The 19,375-nt window shown below is 34.7% G+C and overlaps 1 protein-coding gene across 13 annotated transcripts in view; it reads left to right on the top strand.

Moving 5' to 3' along the window:
• Nucleotides 1-5,182: 5,182 nt before the first annotated feature.
• Nucleotides 5,183-19,375, top strand: part of LOC130048105 (uncharacterized) — a 112,932-nt gene continuing 98,739 nt past the window's right edge. For 9 of the 13 annotated variants that reach the window (XR_008796936.1, XR_008796935.1, XR_008796934.1 and 6 more), the window contains exons 1-3: nt 5,183-5,527; nt 5,618-5,658; nt 18,005-18,050. Coding sequence is in view for 6 of the 13 variants with exons in the window: in XM_056144271.1 (XP_056000246.1) it covers nt 5,260-5,527; nt 5,618-5,658; nt 18,005-18,050 (355 nt within the window). In the remaining 7 variants the exon portion in view is untranslated. Of the gene's footprint in view, nt 5,528-5,617; nt 5,659-11,033; nt 11,135-18,004; nt 18,051-19,375 lie in introns of those variants that run through there. The other 4 variants (XR_008796938.1, XM_056144273.1, XR_008796939.1 and 1 more) reach the window with 3 other exon arrangements.

Below are 19,375 nucleotides of genomic sequence, written 5' to 3'. Positions count from 1 at the left end.
AAACGTACTGAAACAACTTCTCAGGGTCCATTTGAAGAATAACTGATACATGTTCTAAATATATACATACACATTTGATGTGTTTACATCAGTAAAACTACGCAATGCTAGAGAGAGAGAGAGAGAGAGAGAGAGAGAGAGAGAGAGAGAGAACTACTCTTTGTTGACGATTTAGGGGAATGTAACGATATAAACACAGACGCATTTTTGTGAGGTTTTAAAATATATTTGCTATATAAAATATACCATCTGAAGTTACATGCATATTACTTGACGTGTTTTGCTGTACCCAAGAAAATTATATCCCATTCATGCAACATAAATTTGTATCGTTTAGTACCTCTATTCAATGTATTTTGTAAATACCCACAGCATGCAGGCCGACATATTATATTCGTATGTATTGTAACATGTACATGTATATTACATACACGTGTAAGCAGACCTGTTATATATAGTCCTTGGTGTACATGACATAACAAGTAATTTTATCCGACTCAATCGACGTTTTCAATCGAAATGTTTATATTTATCACCAAGCCATTTTATTTTCCATAATTCATTTGAATAGGAAGACATCGAACAGCGCCTTCGAAAATATGATTGCGTTCTACTCATAAATTTTTGGCAAATACACGCATTATTTTCCTCACTCTAATTAACACAAGATTCTGCCGCAAAATGTCTATGAACACGACAATCTGATTAAAATTAGATCTTCCATCCGCTCCCCAGTTTTCGATACGTCGCGTGGCGACGTATCGAAAACTGGGGAGCGGATGGAAGATCTAATTTTAATTAGATTGTGAACACGATAAAGTTACATGTAAATGCATAATGTATTTTCCATAGCATGCCAGTTTTTAAGTCTTTGATCTCAATTAGTATTTTTATATGAAAAGTTAGAATTATAACTTTTAGAAAAATATTCTAGAAGAATCATATGAAGTCGATGACGTTGTTCCGAAAAAGCGACCGTCGGAAGACAGCGTCAAAGTTAACAATGCAATATTGTAACGTTATTTTCTCAATATCAGCAACAAATAAATGGTACATGTTATATATGAATGAAACGAGAAAATTATCACCTTTCTACCTGCAAAATATGATCGGTTTTTGAAGCGCGACCAATTTTGGCCAAAAATGTCCCTTGTCCTTTTCTAAATGTGTTTCATGTATAAAACTAAAGAATTAATCTCACGTCTTTCTTTTTTTTTTTTTTTTTGAAATGGAATTTTACTGCCCAATTTTAATACTAAACCAAATTACCTGTGATGTGTTACAAAACAGATTATAGGTTACCTGTCATTATTTTCCTTTGTTCTTTGACACCCTTACCTGTGCACCATTCCCGTCTAGCTAAAACCAGTCACCCGTACATATTTCAGAATTTTAGCTAAGTACGGTATATATAGTCTTTTAGATATGATTTTGTCAAAGACATTTTTTTCTGAGAAAAACATATAAATATAATGCTTTCCAAGCCTCCTTTCGAGTCTGTAAGGATGCAGCGAGTGAATGCATGAATGATACCCTCTGTGGTCGACAAATCAGACATCATTCACTTCAAATTTTCCTTCCTTCATGCAACAGCCTTATGGACCCTTTTTTGCCCTTCGATAACATTGAAATAACTTAGCTAGCAAAAGATCGAACCGGGTATTGAAAGACCTGATTTCCAAAGACTATATATACCGTATGTATTACATGTATTTATCAAAATATCGAAGCTCTACTGTGTCATCACTCATTCACTGTGTTTTGACAAATAACTGCATTAAAGGTGTCAACTTATTTTTCTTCAGTGTCTCGGATAAATTTGGCCCAATTGTTCTTTACGAAGAAGTCTAACATTGAGAAAGAAGAGGTTTCGATAGGACCGATTTTTGGTCCATCGGTAAATAAGAAACTAGATTATAAGTGTAGTTGGTAATATTCAATAACGTCTCCTTTATCATATTTCTTTTTTCCCCATGACCAACATATAATAGTTACGTCATTAAGGTATATATGAAGGGCCTAACTGAAACCATTTGTGAGGACTGTAGCGAAAAACTGCATATCATTGATCATTCTAAAAATGTTTCAGAATTTAAATTTACGGGAAAAAAATGTAAAAATACTATTAAAGAGTAAAATTTTAACGCAGATTTTTAATATTGTAAAGGTATCTAAAAATATTCTTGTAATGAAGACCATCAGAATTCCATGAAAAGTGTTTATGCTCTATTGTAAAATCTATGCTAGATATATATTATTTACATTAATATAGAAATAACAGCGAGATACCGGTATATAAAACAAACTCCTGCAGTAAACATATGTATATAGATATCATATATAGAATAACATTCTATACACGTCAATGTGTACTATTTACAAGGTATCCGGTTATTTGCTGAACAATCCACGCTCAATACAATGAAAATTAAAAAAAAAAAAAAAAAGGATATAAAATAACAACAGCAGCTCTATCAAGTACTCATATAGAGTGTTAGTCATGCAAACAGGTAACTGCATATTCCCAGGACTAAGCATGAGCAAGACTTCCCCTAACTTCAGGTAGTCGCAGGTCACAAAGGGATTTTCAACATCAAAAATATGAGCTAGATTCCATAACCTTACACAATTATTTTCCCTCTATATCCAGATGTAGAAAACATCCCCTTAACTGTCCCTGTTTCGTATGAACGGAGAGAAATGCAGGTGTCCTTTTGACAGGTTGGGTCAAGGACCTCTTATTCCAGAATTATCTAGGTCAACAAGAGTTCCGCAAGAGGGGGTATATCCCCTCTCAATGAGTGTCTATAAGCTTTTTTCATAATGTCCGGTAGTTACATTAACCTTTGGACCCCGAGATCATATAGGGGTTTTCCTGTGTTGATAAGAAATTTACATAGTCGAGCAAAAATATTGTTGCCTCTAGAGTGTCGAAAAGCTTTTCCTATGAAGTTATGTGGTGACTTTGACCTTTGATCCCAAGAATCAACGGTCTTCTACCTCTTTTGATAACAAAGCTACATGTAAAGTATCAACTCAACCAAGCAAAAATATGGCCTCTAGAGTGTCTACAAGACCAGTGTTACACACACACATACGAACACACTAACATACACACAATAACACATGTATAATTATAAAATTAATATTGACGTTAACTTTATTGTTTTGATCTGCTGTGCACAATTAATTGATTTAGGTATGTATTGAGTCTCCTATAAAATTTGGCGAAGTGAAAAAAAAATATTTAAAAAAAACCACCCACCCCAAAATAGTATTTCAAAACACTAATTGATGGCTATGCTTCCAAACGTTTCGGTAGCAGAAACAAGTCGTTATTGACCTTTGACCCTACCAAGACCTTGAAATTGTGACCTACACTCACAAATGTATAAGCCCGTGGGGGTCCGGGTTAGAATAGGTCCTCGGCACCCCCTTGCTTGTCGTAAGAGTTGACTAAATGGAGCGGTCCTTCGGATGAAACCGCAAAAACCGAGGTCCCGTTTCACAGCAAGTGTGGCATGATAAAGATCCCTCCCTACTCAATGGCCATAAGCGTCGAGCATAGGCCCTAATTTTGCAGCCCTTCACCGGCAGTGGTGACGTCTCCATATGAGTGAATTATTCTCGAGAGGGACGTTAAAAATATTCAATCAATCAATCACAAACCTATATATATTTATATTTATGTGTTATAGTGTGAAACAATATTTTTAACTTTTTCTAGATACGTGCATTTTTTAACGAATTGAATTTTAATTTTGTACGAAATCACCATGACTCATATAATCGCAAAATTAACATTAATATTTAGATACGTGTTGCATTGAGTACCAACATGATAATACGGAAATAGAAAGGCTAACAACATAAAGCATCCAATACTTTCCCGTATACGCAAAGTTAAATTGGTGGAGGGTACCATATATTTTTTGTCATGTATTTCAATGTTATCTTAATGTTTTTTCTGGAAAACAAACACAAAGCACACAACTGCAAACGTTGGAAATTATGAAAATAAGTTTAAGATTGTTTTCAAAAAAGAAAAAAAAAAACATCACATGAGCAAAAATTGTATTCCTATCGAAATCTTTTTTCACAAACGGTCGAACTATGATTTGAAAAGCTCACGTGAAAGCTCTATCGTTTCGACGGAAGACCTTAAAAATAAAACTCTATGCTTACGCTGCAAAATACACCTGTACAATGCATTCAGTGTTATTTGTTAAATTGAATAGAGTACAACTTGAGAAGCGAAAATACAATCTTAGCAATAATACCACGGGGAGCATGTATACCAAGTTTTGTAATCATAGTCTCATTAGTACTTTAACTTTTTCCGCCACGATTAACCATGAAAGTTTGACATTGAGAAGTTAAGGCATTTTCCTCTCACCATAAGGGACATGTGTATCAGGTTTGATTATTTTTGCCTGTATAATACTCTTTTATCCTTCCCACAATGTTCTGGTAGATGAACACACGCGCGCACACATACAGAGAGAGAGAGAGAGAGAGAGAGAGAGAGAGAGAGAGAATCATAATACTAGTATCATAAAGTCCGTCTATGGGGGTGCATTTAATTTTTCTAGCCCTGTTAGTATTGTTTCAATCTGTTTTGTGCTAATAGAATTCTAATATTTGACGCATATATAGACTATGATGTTTGAACATGTGTATCAGGTCTAATTATAATAGCCTTGCTAGTACTGTTTCTATCTTGTTTCGTGCTTGTGATATAGAACTATCCCCGTCTGTAAGTTTGACAATAGCCTTTGACCTTCCATAGTTATGGGAAAGATATATGTACCGAGTGTTATGATCCTAGCTCAATAAGAACTCTGCTTTATCTGATTCACAAAGTACGAGCAGATAGAGGAAATAACAGCTAGATCCTCCATGCTATATATCGTCTATAATGGACGTATATTAAAGTTATATAAATGAAAAATACAGTTTATAATATTTTAGTTTTGAATGAAACATATAGGCCTAGAGTGTATGAATTGTGTTACAGCTATTAAGAACTAAAAGGATAAAGTTATCTAATATAAAGGCAAACCTATCTCTAATAAATGATATATGCTATTTTGTTTAGCAATATCAAATGAAAACACAGCTAGTCCCAAAAACAAATTTGAAAATGGAGATAGATTGGGGGGGGGGGGGGGGGGAGATTTAACTTATCATTTAATTCCAAATGCATTCAAGGCGCATGCGTTGAGGATGTGTGACTGAACAGGAAATTCCAAATATTCAATGACCTTTCACTTAATTTGCTCCAAAAGCGACGGCAGTGAAAATTCTAAGCTATCATCTTACAAGTGCAATCGCAATCGTCTTCAACAATTTTTGCTTTTGTTTACTAATCATTTCCATTATATTTCAGTTTGGATATATATTTCTTTTAAAATTGTGCTAATATATGTGTGCTTTTATTGTGAAATTACATATCAGTGGTTGTTTTTGCTGTTTTCTTCGTTCTGTGATTTATTTTTCAATTGGGATTTCTTTATTTCTGGAAACGGTAAGAAAATTTCAATAAATAAATATTCAGATCTGATGGTCCTCTCGACACTTTTCAATATTAATTGATAAAGTGCTTATTATCTTACAGATGGCAGAAAGAGCATCCAGCAACCAGAGAACTCAGATCGGGTGAGTTTAAAATTACACACGTACTTAATCTGTAATCGTTAGTGACATCAATGATTGTACATGTAACCATGTACAGCTATACTAAAACTAATAAACTCTTTTCCTCGCATTCTACGCATAAACTTGAGCAAGAGAAATGAAGAGAGTAAAGGGGGACATCTCTCTATTTTCAACTCATGGTGCAATCTTTAATTCTAATTTTGTTTAGTGTCGTTTTACTTTTTATTTTATATATTAACAAATGTGGTTTGTTTTTTTTTTTCACTTTGGAAAATCGTGCAATATTTAATATACTTTTTGAAATGTATCTTACATATTGATGACATTTTCAATGAATATGAAATGAAGTGAAAGAAAGAGAGAAAGAAAGGAGAGAAGGAAGGAAGAAAATCCCTACCATGCACTGAGGACATTTATTGAACTGATTACCTGCAAATTACACTATGAGACAGACCTACCCATAACAACAATATATTTATTTCTCCCCTTGTCATTGTTATTTTACTTTTCCTCACACAAACATTGTAAGAACGTCCCAACTTTGTAAATTTGATTGATGTGACAGAGAAAGAGAGAGAGAGAGAGAGAGAGGGGGGGGGGGGGGTTAGCCCTGTTATGTAGACATGCATATTCTGTTCTTACTGTTATATTCCCCATATATATTGATTAGCTGTGGGGATATGCCCGTACTGAAATCTCTCTCTCTCTTTCTACAATTCGAAAGGGAGTATTGGATAAACCTCTGTGGATGTTCCTGATGCAATAAGAAATACTTATTTCTTTTACAATAGCATAACATGTGTATATTTTCACCAAGACATTGTGTCACAATGATCCTTTCTATGACGGTGCTGGTTGTATAAAAAACTGAAGATAACGAACAGTGTTAAAAATATACCATCGCTTTATTTTAATACAAGTTTATTTACATTTCTACTTGTGAATCACTTTTACATCTTCACTGCCAAACACGATCTCTCCTTTCTCACGAGGTACTAGCTCCTAATTAATTCTCTCACACAGAACATTCTCTCCACCCAAGACCCAAATTCATGCTCTCTTGTGTTCATCTCACAAAATTTGGTAGCATGTGAATTATACATTGACTGTGCTGGATGCAAAAGAAAACTATTAGCTAGACATTTGCTTTTCAAATTTAATTTTATAAATTAAGTCAATATGATAAAGAATTGTGTAACCATAATAATGTTGTTCAAGCTAGGAAAATATGCATTATAATAATTATGAGAGCTTAGAAATAAGCTCCTATAGTCTAAGATATAAACTTGTAGCTATTTCAGACAACCATTGCAGCACCATATAGCTGTAATTGGTGCATATCTTTTGTAGAAAACAAATCTTATTTTTCCGATCATACAATAAGTAAGAATATTGAGATCCCTGTTATCATGTGCCAAAGTGTCTATATAGTAACATCGAAGACATATATAAAATAAACAGAAGGCAATCGAATCAGTTAATTATAAATCCTGAACAATCACTCTGATTCCCTCTATGTACACGACACTTCTAAGAAAAGGGTTCAGCTCCCTGCTACTTTAAACCAAACTCTCTCATATTTCAGAGAGAGAGAGAGAGAGAGAGAGAGAGAGAGAGAGAGACTAAATACACGTAAATATATCTATTTTTAAGGACGTTAACATTTTAGGAATTTTTTCATTCAGCAACAAATGATTGGATCCACCACATACATCAGCTCAAGAACGAAATGCACAATATACAGAGGTGCTGATAAGAAATTTGATACTTTTCGAAACATGTTGTCGAGCTTGGCGAGAGAAAGTTTTGGAGTTTGAGGCCCATGTGGGGAGCTATAGGGTGATAAAACAGAGGCTCTGAGAATAGAACATGGCTTCATCCTAGTGAAGAATAGGTTTTGATAATCTGGATCTTATTAGAAAAAATATTTAAAACTTTAGTGACCCAAGTTTGGTGAAGAAACTTTAATTTAAACTACACTTGCTGAACAAATATGAAATATTTGTTATCTTATTCACATTGTAACATATCTCAGCATAGTTTCTTAGTTAATCCCGAGTTACACATTTATATTACCGTTGTTTGAAAGAACAAGATAAAAAGTTATCAAAATCCCGAAGAACATTACGAGCTCAACATCCATCGAATTGCTATATAGAAAATGTGATCAAGTAATTTCTTATTATACTGTCAATGTTACTATGAGAATCAGACACAATTAATAAGCTTTAGAAAATCTGTGAATACTGTCTATGGATAAGAAATTCAAACTATCTTCCTATTAAGTAAATATCTACTGCATGACCATAGCTACGTACATGTATATAACCGTTAATGGGTCATTTAATGTCAAAATCGATTGACTATAGCAATTCATGCGCGGATCCCGGATTTTTTCAAATGTGTTGAAATTGGGTACCACCCCCCCCAACACCCCGTAACTCCTAAAAAAACATACATGTAAAAGGCTTATGTTAATCCAAAGCTCAAAATCCTAAGGGGGGGGGGGGGGTAATCCTTTAGTGTATCCATGGGTTTTCACTATCGTTTACTAATTGTCAGTAAATATGATCTTCAATTATCCTGCCTGATAGATTAGTGTACAGTTTCTCTTCGATCAATTTCTAATGATGAACTAAAATTCTACCAAAGCCATGCAGTAGCTAGCATGCAATATCCATTGTATCTCAAAACTGTATATAGATACCGTATCACTTCTAAATGAAAATTTAAATTGTTTAATGTATGCAGACGATGTAGTAATATGTCAACATCAGCAGAAGGTTTACAACAGATAATAGATATTCAGAAATAAATTGTAATGATTGGTGTTAAGAAAACAAAAATCATTGTCTCGAAAAAGGCTAGGAGAGGTTAGATTCTAGAACAATCATGTTAAATATACACCCTATTATATAAGTACTTGGGTACCTTTTTTCTGCATCTGGCAGTTTTAGTACACATTAAATCTGAACTATAAGATAAGATAGGTTTATTCCAATTTTGGGCCCAGAGGGCATAACAGTAAGACAGTTTATAAAGAAGGAAATTCAAAAAAGAAAGAAAGTTTTTTAGAAATTGAAAAAAAAACCCACCCAACTTTTTATGTTTAGCAAAGAAATTCAAACAAGCATGCATTTCATCTTTTTGCCCATGCACACAATAAAACCAATTATTTTATTAATTTTGAAATATGGCAATTAACTCCGGCTCATTAGGAGGGGAACTTCATTATTTGTTGTTATATTAAAATTAAATGTGAAAAAGTTTGTTAACGAAAGAAAAGCTTTCGTGATATTAAAGGAGAAACTGTACGGATTTTTAATACGCTTACTGATGAAAAAATCATCAAATACTGTGTTCTGAAAAGCCACCTATGTTGAATCTAATCGGGAAATTTATCTAGAACAATATATGCAACTAATAACAGTGACATAGTGTTTAAATTATAATGTGTCGTATAATCACTCCATTTTCTTTGTTGATATATGTATACATTTGTATGTATTTTCTTGCTGCCCCTTGAGAACCATTACAATGTAGTTGGAAAAGTTTTATTTCACGCTTGCTCCCACCCCACCTCAACCCCTCGTCAAGAATAACCATTCATAGAACACACCCCCCCTCCCTATTAAACTTCGTTTAGTTTAAATAATTTTCATTCCTCCCAACATGTGTGTCGCTGAATTATCCCAAGAATTAAATCTCATAAATTTTGTCAGCGTTTGCAGTGCACAGGTTCCTGAATTGTTTATCTCACTTTGTGGAATGAGTCAGCCATGATGTGTTGACTCGCGTTGTGCACTTTGATGAAGAAAATGATACTCCCATAAACTTAACGCACAGAATGTAAAAGGCAGCAAATGTATCCTGAACTGGTGTGTTTTCTCAAATTCGAAAGAGAATATTGGGTAAACTTTTATAAGAGTGTCTATAGCTACGTAAAATAGTACTTTTCATTGTCTTTACAACGATAACACACGTGCCTATTCTTTCCTAAGAGATTACGTCGGAGAGAGAGAGAGAGAGAGAGAGAGAGAGTGTGTGTGTGAGATGGTTACCAATCGCTGTACCTTGATTTGATAAATAAATCATGGAGTTAATAGTAAAATTTAAATCCTTGTACAAATGTAAATGTTGACACTTTATTCTTTTTTAAGTGGCTCAGGTGACCTATTGACATTGGTCTTCGTCCGTCGACGTGTGTCGAGCGTCGTCCATCGTCCGTTAACAAAGCATCTTTATAACTTCTTGAAATTGTTATCATTTTTGAAGCACCTCTAGCATAAGAGCATTGATTGTATATTGTTTAACGCCCCTCTGGAGAATCTTTCACTCATATGGATATATGTCCGGGGGAAAAAAATGTGAAAATGACATTACCACCCCTGGGGTCTAATGGGCGGGGCCAGATATGCTTGAAAAGTCTATATTTTCACAACTCTTCTATGTATTGTCAGGGGCGGATCCAGGAATTGCGGTTACGGGGCCCGGGGCGCCACTTCACGAGGGTGCGCCCCCCTCTAAATCCGCCATTGATTGTTATGATATGTACACGAAGCCCTCTATTAAAATTGTGATATCCATAGTCAAGGGTTCAGGCGCTATAGGGCCATATGGTGAAAATGTATCAAATGTAAGAAAATCTTTTCTACTCCATGCATATATTTGAGAAGGTGTCCATGAAGTGTTTGTCCTGTCACAGGCACTTGAATTTCTGTCAATAAGTCACTCATAAAGCCCATACAGAGAATCCCTCGTATAAGCCTCAATATAGTCTTTTGGGCACTTATAAATTATTATCTTTCAAAACGCATACAATTCCTATTCAATTACAGGAGAAAAATGGAAGTTTGAAGCATATTAATAATTTTAACATTCTGTTATGACTTATCCAAAATTAGGTCCGTAAACTATAGCTTACAGTCGAGAAACTATGTTTAGCTCATTTAGTGAATTTGGCGTGCCATAGGTATATACATCGACTGTTAAATAAGGCCTCAGATTGTGACTTTTTCTTTCTGACTCGGAGTTGTTTTCAGTGATGTACAGATGTTGCGGGGGAAAATAGATATTCCAAAATAACACGTACATATATAATGACATTTTGGTGAAAATATTCAATCCCTTTGAAGCCGCCACTTTGTTTTATTCTAATTCAGAAAATGTGAAATTTCACACCTCCTAAAAAAATTGCTGTAGGTCCTAAATGATTTATATATATTTTATCTTAGAAAAGTAATTTGTTTTTGCAATTGTCTTTGGAGTGAAAAAAAAAAAAGATGAATGTATACATACATATTACATATGATATTATATACTATCTCAAAGTGGAAAACATTTCAAGTTTTGTGCTGTCGGGTTCGGCATACCTTATATTGCAAACTTAGTTTGGCGGTGAGACTTGAACGAGAATCCAAGAGTTACTGTGATCAAGTAATCATCATGATTAGTGATTATGTTGGGTCAGATTACGGTAATGTGTTTAGATATTTAATATTTCAGCGTTCTGTTGCAAAACACTCAGCGTTCCATGCAAACCGAAAACTCCTACCCCCTCTATATGGCTGAAGGTCCTAAAGTCGAGCGTGCCCAGTAGTCGTGCGCCATTTTGTTTGTTGTCATTGTTGGGGCCCATGCCTAAATATTACGTCATGAGGAGCTGATTTTTTAAGATAATTAAAGAGAGCATCCATATTTTTACAATGAGTGAAATATGGGAAGCAAACAGGAAGGATTGATAATAATACAATTATACACCCAAAATACCCGCCATTTTGTTAATGCTTTTTTCCCTGACTGTGAAAGCACGTGTTAATCATGCTGAACCGCAACCGGTGGCCGTACCAAGCACATGGCTAATTAGCATAATCCAATGTGAAGGTTGTGGTGTATTTCGATTGGTTTATAAGGACAAACATTTTATTTGTTCGTTTATTGAAAAGTTGGTAGTCCTTATGCATTTGGAATGTTGCTCAAAATGTCGGGAATTAGTGCATAGCCATACAAGTTATCTCTTTTAATGTTTTTAGACTTCAAAGAAAAAAAATCAAATGTTAAGTTGAGACAATACAGTCCTAGTCGACTTATCAATGTCTATCTGGCTGTCAAGGATGTGTGCATTAGTGTCCGTAAGGCAGCGAATAAGTATACGCCTAGTGTCACCATCCAAACCTTTTCACGTGGAAAGGAAATGTTCACATGGAGAAGGGCACTATGGGATTTATTTGATTTAATGTAATATTTTTCTCTATTCACTGTATGGAAGTGCAAATGCATAAAAGGAATGTGGTAAAAACGTTGCTGAACAATAAAATGTGTTTCCTTAGCCTCATTTTACTGCTACATCCGGGTGCACGACTACTGGTCCTAAACAAATATGGCTGACGTTGAACTTCACTTGTTTTGTGCCTCAACAATAAATTTGATAAACTGCTTTGGAATATTTTGAATAAAGAGAAAGTAAGATTTTAACATGGTAAGTTAAAATATCATGTGAGATTAGCTAATATTTCATTTTACTATTTCTTGAAACGAATATTTTCTTAAGCGCACGACTACTGGGCACTCAAGGGTATATGAATGAGTACGAATACATACATGCCAACTTTTAAGAATCCCCATGGGAGATTTTGCGCGCGACAACCTTTTTTCAAAGCTCAAAATTCATGACATTAAAGCATGAAAATAAATATTTGTCTTTTGAAATAAAATATCAATAAAATCATTGTAAATGTATCATATATTAATACAACATCAAGTGTGTTTGACCATTAACTATATAAAAAAAAAAACTTTGAAAGATATACATAAATATTTTATTAAAATCATTTATTCAGCAAAAAAAATCCTCTCCAACAACAAGTCGCATACATATTATCAAATAATACTTTAGGTTGCATCCTTTTACACCATACAATAAACATTGGCTGGTCTATGTATCAAAATTTGAATTAAAGCACATGCATTTAGGTATGACTACAAAGGCAATCTTGCTTGTCTGTAAACATGGGCTTGCAGAGTCTGGTGTGTTAATCTGCATTGCAACCAGAAAAGGAGTGATCTGCCTTGCTATGAAGTTTGCGAACAAAACCTTTGCACCCATGACATCTGAAATAATTACCAGGAAAAAAACACATCAAAATATACGATTTTACTTGTAAATTAAGGCTACTTGCTAAATATAAAATTCAGTACAGACTTATGCGAATTACACATCACAAAGTATATTTAATGAATACTACACTATATAGATTATATAATACATCGCTTCAGACAGATATATTTGGATAACCTATATTCTAATAGTTGGAAAAAATATATATTTGACGTATCTTATTGCAAATTTTGAATGCTGTCAGCGAGAGGCAAAAATCGGGAATGTCCGATTGTTTGGTGGTGACACTATCATCGTTGTCATTCACGTTTGTGTAAAGGATATGCCAATTTGAAATCCGTCTTCCCGATTAATTACTATCAAAACATGCTTCGTACTGTCCAATAAACACCCCGACACAGGCAGACCAACCCGACACTATGCGACACAGGTAAACAGCAATGGCTGACTATTGTCCCGATTTCTGATTGGCCAGTTCAGAAATGACGCGGGATTTCAAATTCCGGTTGGAAATGGGGGTTTTTTGTCGTAAAATGGGAGATATTTTTAGAAAATCTGGATTTCGGGGTATTTTTGCAATCCCGATCGGGATATCGGGATTTGTCTTTTCAGTTGCTTCAAATCGGGAGAATCCCGCACAAATTGGGAAAGTTGGCATGTATGCGAATGCATATATATATTCATATATAGAAGGGGTAGGAGTTTTCAATATTTGGCTTTATTGAGCGACTTATTGACAGAAATTCAGGTGCCTGCATGTGGTCCTGTGTCCATGCAAGAATTGTTTCGTGCAAAATCATGCCACATGAATACATTCATGCCAAGCCCCTAGAAACGTACAGATCTTGCAAAATGTGGAACGGAAAATGAAAAACATAGAAGTCAGGTAAATCTAATAATATTTTGAGGAGGTCAGCATTTTGTAAATTCAAAAGGCTTATGTACAAGTGAAGCAGAAATGGGAAGTCATGGTCAGAATTAGTGATGTACCGATTGTGACCGACTTTCGATTGTCGGTCGCTCTAACAGAAACGATGTGAATAATTGATTGTCATTTTGAAAATCGAAAATCGCCGACGTCGGATTTTTTTTTTTAATAATACGAATATTCCTGCGGCGACTTATCTAAAATCAAAAATGGCTGACGAAGCCGAATCATCCACAGGAGTCGGCAATTTTATCAATAAAGTAGAAATATATGAGAAATGGGCATAAATACTACCAATGAGCTTCGTGAGTGTAGCGAGCTCGCGAAGCTCAGTGGTAGTATTTATGCCCATTTCTCATATATTTCTACTTTATTGATAAAATTGCCGACTCCTGTGAATCATCCGATAAGATTGAATGATTGAATATTGTTTAACGTTTTTCTTGAGACTCTCACTCACATGGAGACGTCACCATTGCTGGTAAAGGCCTGCAAAATTTAGGCCTGTGATCGGTGCTTACAGTCTTTCAACAGGGAGGGATCTTTATTGTGCCACACCTGTTGTGACACGGGGCTTCGGATTTTGCCTCTTACAACAAGCAAGGAGTAATGAGGCTCTATTCTAACCAGGATCCCATAAGAACAACAAAAGTCGAGAGATCTATCTCTATCCTGGGAAAATAAAATCGAAAGTATGGATTAACTTCAAAGTTCTAATTATGATTTTGGACGTCTCCAATTAACTTAATATCTAGGGTAAAACATAAAGTAAATTTAATATATTTATGCCATAAATTTGAAATCATTAAAATTAGATTATTTTTCGATTAATCAATCGAAAAGGTACATCCGATTAATCCGATTATTGATTAAATTTTTTTCCCGATTGCCCATCACTAGTCAGAATCCACTGGTTCATTTACTTCATGCAAATGCACATGTATTTTAAAATCGTTATAACTTATTTTGAAAAACATTAAACAAGTGCTGTGGGTACGTGCCATCCTCTTTTTGGCTTTGTCATTTTAGGACCCCCCCCCCCCCCCCCCCCCCCCCCCCCCCCCGCCTCTCTCACCGATTGTGACAGTATGTTGTAAATAATATTAATAAAACAATTATCCTGGGAAAAAAGTTGAATTTTAATTAAGCTTTTAAATTCTATTCTTTTTTTTCTTGCTTTCACCATAGGAAACAAATTCATAAACCTAACCAATGTATAAGAGCAGAAAGCATGCAGGATGCCAGTTTGAAAATTTCTGATAATTTGAATATGGAACCCGAACTTATTAGATTTTTTTATTTGAGAAATGAAGTGTACGTAAATTAAGGACTGGAATTTATCCGGAAAATTGGAGTCAGTTGAGTAACCAAAAACACGTCTTTTTTTTTTTGGCCTAAAGGTTTACTTCATTTTGGATTGAATACATCAAGTGAAAGTTTGTACATTTTATCGGAGGAATCCTGTGGATCTGTGTTAGAGTTAAGCGATATTACCCGTATACAGTACCCACAGCGTTATTCTTAACATGATAAACAGTCTTCACGAAAACATTTAAAACTTGCTGGCCAGTCGGACCAGTGAACTGTCTGAATTTACTTTCCCACAGTGAAATTCACTGGCCCCCTAAATTTTCATATGTTTATCACATACATTATGGAATGCATTTTAAAATTGTACAATTAATTTACTGAAACTATGGTTATTACTCATATTTATATCCACCCTAAGACATCCTTTCTGTCGATTCCAGAAAAACAACACCGTACATGATATTTTCTCTCTCTTCACCTGCAAACAACAAGACTACAACTTCATATATTTTTCACAAACATGAAAACAGCCTGAGTGCACCTTAGGAAGTAGCCTTCTCTACCATCATCAAAGTAGCCTACTCTACTAACATCAAATGCAAATGATTAATTCTATAAACTATAGAAATTGCATAAAATCAGAGATAACTGCACTTGATGAAGTTCATTTTAATTGGACAATGCAATAAAGCAGCAATTACCGGTATACTGTGCGATACAGAATGTGGCCATTTTTGTTGTTTCAACAAGTTGTTCATTTAATATTCACATGATCAACGTACAAGTTATCTTGACAATGACAAGTATAGTTATCGTTCTTTACGAAATAAACATTAAACCACGATGTCCAAACACTTTCTTTATGTGCTGTTTTTTAATTTATTTTTATTTTGATAGTAAATTTAAGCAATTAAGACATTTAGAATATCTAAATCCAACATTATATTTAATGTGACTTACAAAAAGTCTACAAGCCCATCGGACTTCCTGATCTTTAATTTTTACTGACCCGATCGTAAAATTCACTGGCCTCGGTCTTTGGACCACTGAGTTTTCGTGAAGACTGGATAAATGATAGAACACGATACATGCATGATAGAATAGGATATATGTACGCATGATAGGATAGGATATATATATACGCACGATAGGATAGGATACACGCATGATACGATAAACAATAAATCTGATAAACGCAAAACACGATAAACAATCTTCACAATATACACAAAACATGATAAACAAACTCCACGATTGACCTGATGTATGCAAAACACGATAAATGATCTTCATGATACACGGAAAACCTGATAGAAATGTTGTGAATTTAGAAGCAATTTAGACAGAACGAAATTTTGATAGCTACAACTAGGGGTGAAATGATACAGTACCTTTTCGATTCGATTTTTGATACTTAGTCTCGATTCGATGATTTTCGATTCGATACAATAGCATGTACCAAATTCTTTATAATGCTAAGATTTTCTTATGTTTCGTTGTATTTATTGCTCTCTGCAAATAAATTCTACATAATATAAAAGCGTTTAACATAAAGCAACACTTTTATCACTTGTCCTAAAGCCGAAATGTCGCCATACTCAGGATTTAAACATTGGGGGTGCATTTTTCAACTAGACTGCATCCATTTTGATACAGCAAAGTTTACTCGTATGTTGATTGGGCAATTTTCAATTCCATTGGCTAATCAGAAACCGTGTTATCAAGAGCAATGTGTGCAATGATTTTAGAACCGTATCGAACCGAAACAGACCCCGAATAAATCGAACATCGAATCGAGACTACTACATCGCGATTCGGCCGCATCATGATGCATTGTTTCACCCCCTAGCTACAACAAGAATTGTACTTTTATCAATTATGTTAATGATGATATTAAAGAATATCATTATTCATAACTTTATATCTAAAATGTATAATATCCAAAAGAAATTTCTAATTGGAAGGTAATACACTGCATGTACATGTGTGTGCATAAATAATGAACATATATTTTACTTCTGTATTGCTGTAATAAATGGTGTATTTTTTTCAAAGATCAATATTGCATTGATTCATTTGTTGCAACTGAGAAATTTAATGATATAAGAACGTTGACAGACTTAAGCATGAAACTCTCCATCAGTAAAAAAAACATACTGAGATTCTTCATTTTACACATAAGCATATAGTCATTAGCAAATAAAATTTGTGCCAATGGAAATACCGTAAGTCAGAGGAAATGCATTCATTGATTTGAAGTTAATTTGAAGCTGGTGATTTTTAGGGATTTATACATGAAGTTTTCAACTTCAAACAAACATACAGACAATAACAGGGTTGTGGTAAACATTTTAAACCATGGGGGCTTGTGGGTCCCTGATTTTTATAAGTTTATGTGCCCACAATTTGATCAAAGGGCCCACATTGTATGTCAATTACCAGTAAAGACCAAATAAGAATTTTTTTTAGTGACAAAAGTGAAAACATTCCGCATGCCGTGTCCAACAGTCATGGCCGATTATTAAGCGTTTTCTGCAAAAATGATCTAGATTGTTGTTTTCACATTCATGGAAGTAATGGTTCCTGTTAGTATTTCTTTCCTGGGGTTTTGAAACCCCATTGTTTATACATGGCTCTTCTAGGTCACTTATATGCTTGACGTAACTGTGCTTAGTGTCTGCTTTGCACACAACACAATCTTGTTTAGTATGACTTTTATCGAATTCAATAGGAAAGTACATCATAAAATGAAAATGTTCTGGGAGAAAATTTGGTCATCATGTGGGCAAGGTGATTTTTAATATTTTTAGTCGCCCACAGCAAATATTACTTGTGAGTGGGCGAGTGATTATCCACAACCCTGCAATAATCACCGATATCCTAATGTCCTGAAGACTGCATTAATTTACTTTATAGGCATATCAATATTAAAATATTCATCTCGCTATAAGGGGAACAATTTTCTATACATTTTGTTTTTATTTATTTAGATCAGAGCCAGTTCAATTCACACGACTTGGATGCCAACAAAGGATGGTAAGTATATAAAAGTGAGATAAGAGAGAATTTCCTTTTAGCACATAACTTTGGATTCTGATTCTTGGCTAGTCTTTGATGTTTCACCATATGATTTGTCAATGTGCAGTGATTGGGATAAGCAAATTGCTAAATGTGACAATGGCGCGTTACCAGCTAGTGTCAATGTGACATTTCTAAAATGAATGCGTCATATTGAAATTTTTATGCGACATTTTAAAATGATGAATCTGAGAGATCAGTAAATTATAATCAAAACACTATTAGTGTTAAATTTACGTTTTGCTAAAGTAAGGATTCTCATCGTGATTGTCTGTTTTGACGTTTGTGCGTCATCGTCTCCTTCTGCTCCTACAGTGTCTACTGCCAGTACTGGCTTATCATTCAGGCAAAAATTAAAGTCAGTTTGCCCTTTGTCAGGCTTAAGAATTTTTATTCTGTGGCATCTCCAGTCCATGCGCATTAAAATTTCACTTTAACGGTATTAACCAATCAGATAACTTTTTACTGTTTGATTAGACACTATACTAAAGTATTAACAGCGATGAAGATTTTTCAAGCACTTAATCGATATAGATTAAGTGGGAGATTAGCTCAAAAGTTGAAAAATTTGTATATCTACGAAGTCAGTGGGGAAAAGCTCAGACTAGGTATATCAATGATATGCGCCACAACGGCGCAGTGTTTCAATATTCTGTGCACCATTTTTAGCTCACCTGAGCTAAAAGCTCAAGTGAGCTTTTCTGATCACCCGTATTCCGCCGTCCGTCCGTCCGTCTGTAAACTTTTAACATTTCTGACTTCTTCTCAAAAACCACTGGGCCAATTTCAACCAAAGTTGGCATAAAGCATCCTTGGGTAAAGGGAATTCTAAATTGTTAAAATAAAGGGCTAGGCCACCTTCCAAGGGGAGATAATCAAGAAAAGGTAAAAATAGGGTAGGGTCATTAAAAAATCTTCTTCTCAAGAACCACTGGGCCAGAAAAAATGAAATTTATAGATAAGCTTTATTAGGTAGTGCAAATTTTAAATTGTTAAAATCATGGCCCCCGGGGGTCAGATGGGGCCACAATAGGGGATCAAAGTTTTACATACAAATATATAGGGAAAATCTTTAAAAATCTTCTTTTCAAGAACCAATTGAGCCAGAAAAGCTGATATTTACATGAAAGCTTTCTGACATAATGCAGATTCTAAATTGTTAAAATCCTGGCCCCTGGGGGTCGGATGGGGCCACAATAGGGGATCAAAGTTTTACATACAAATATATAGTGAAAATCTTTAAAAATCTTCTTCTCGAGAACGACTGAGCCAGAAAAGCTGAT

This window comes from Ostrea edulis, chromosome 7, assembly GCF_947568905.1.
Source record: "Ostrea edulis chromosome 7, xbOstEdul1.1, whole genome shotgun sequence".
NCBI classification, from domain to species: domain Eukaryota; kingdom Metazoa; phylum Mollusca; class Bivalvia; order Ostreida; family Ostreidae; genus Ostrea; species Ostrea edulis.
Note: the sequence above shows the minus strand (reverse complement) of the source record. Positions and strands in the feature narration are given on the sequence as shown.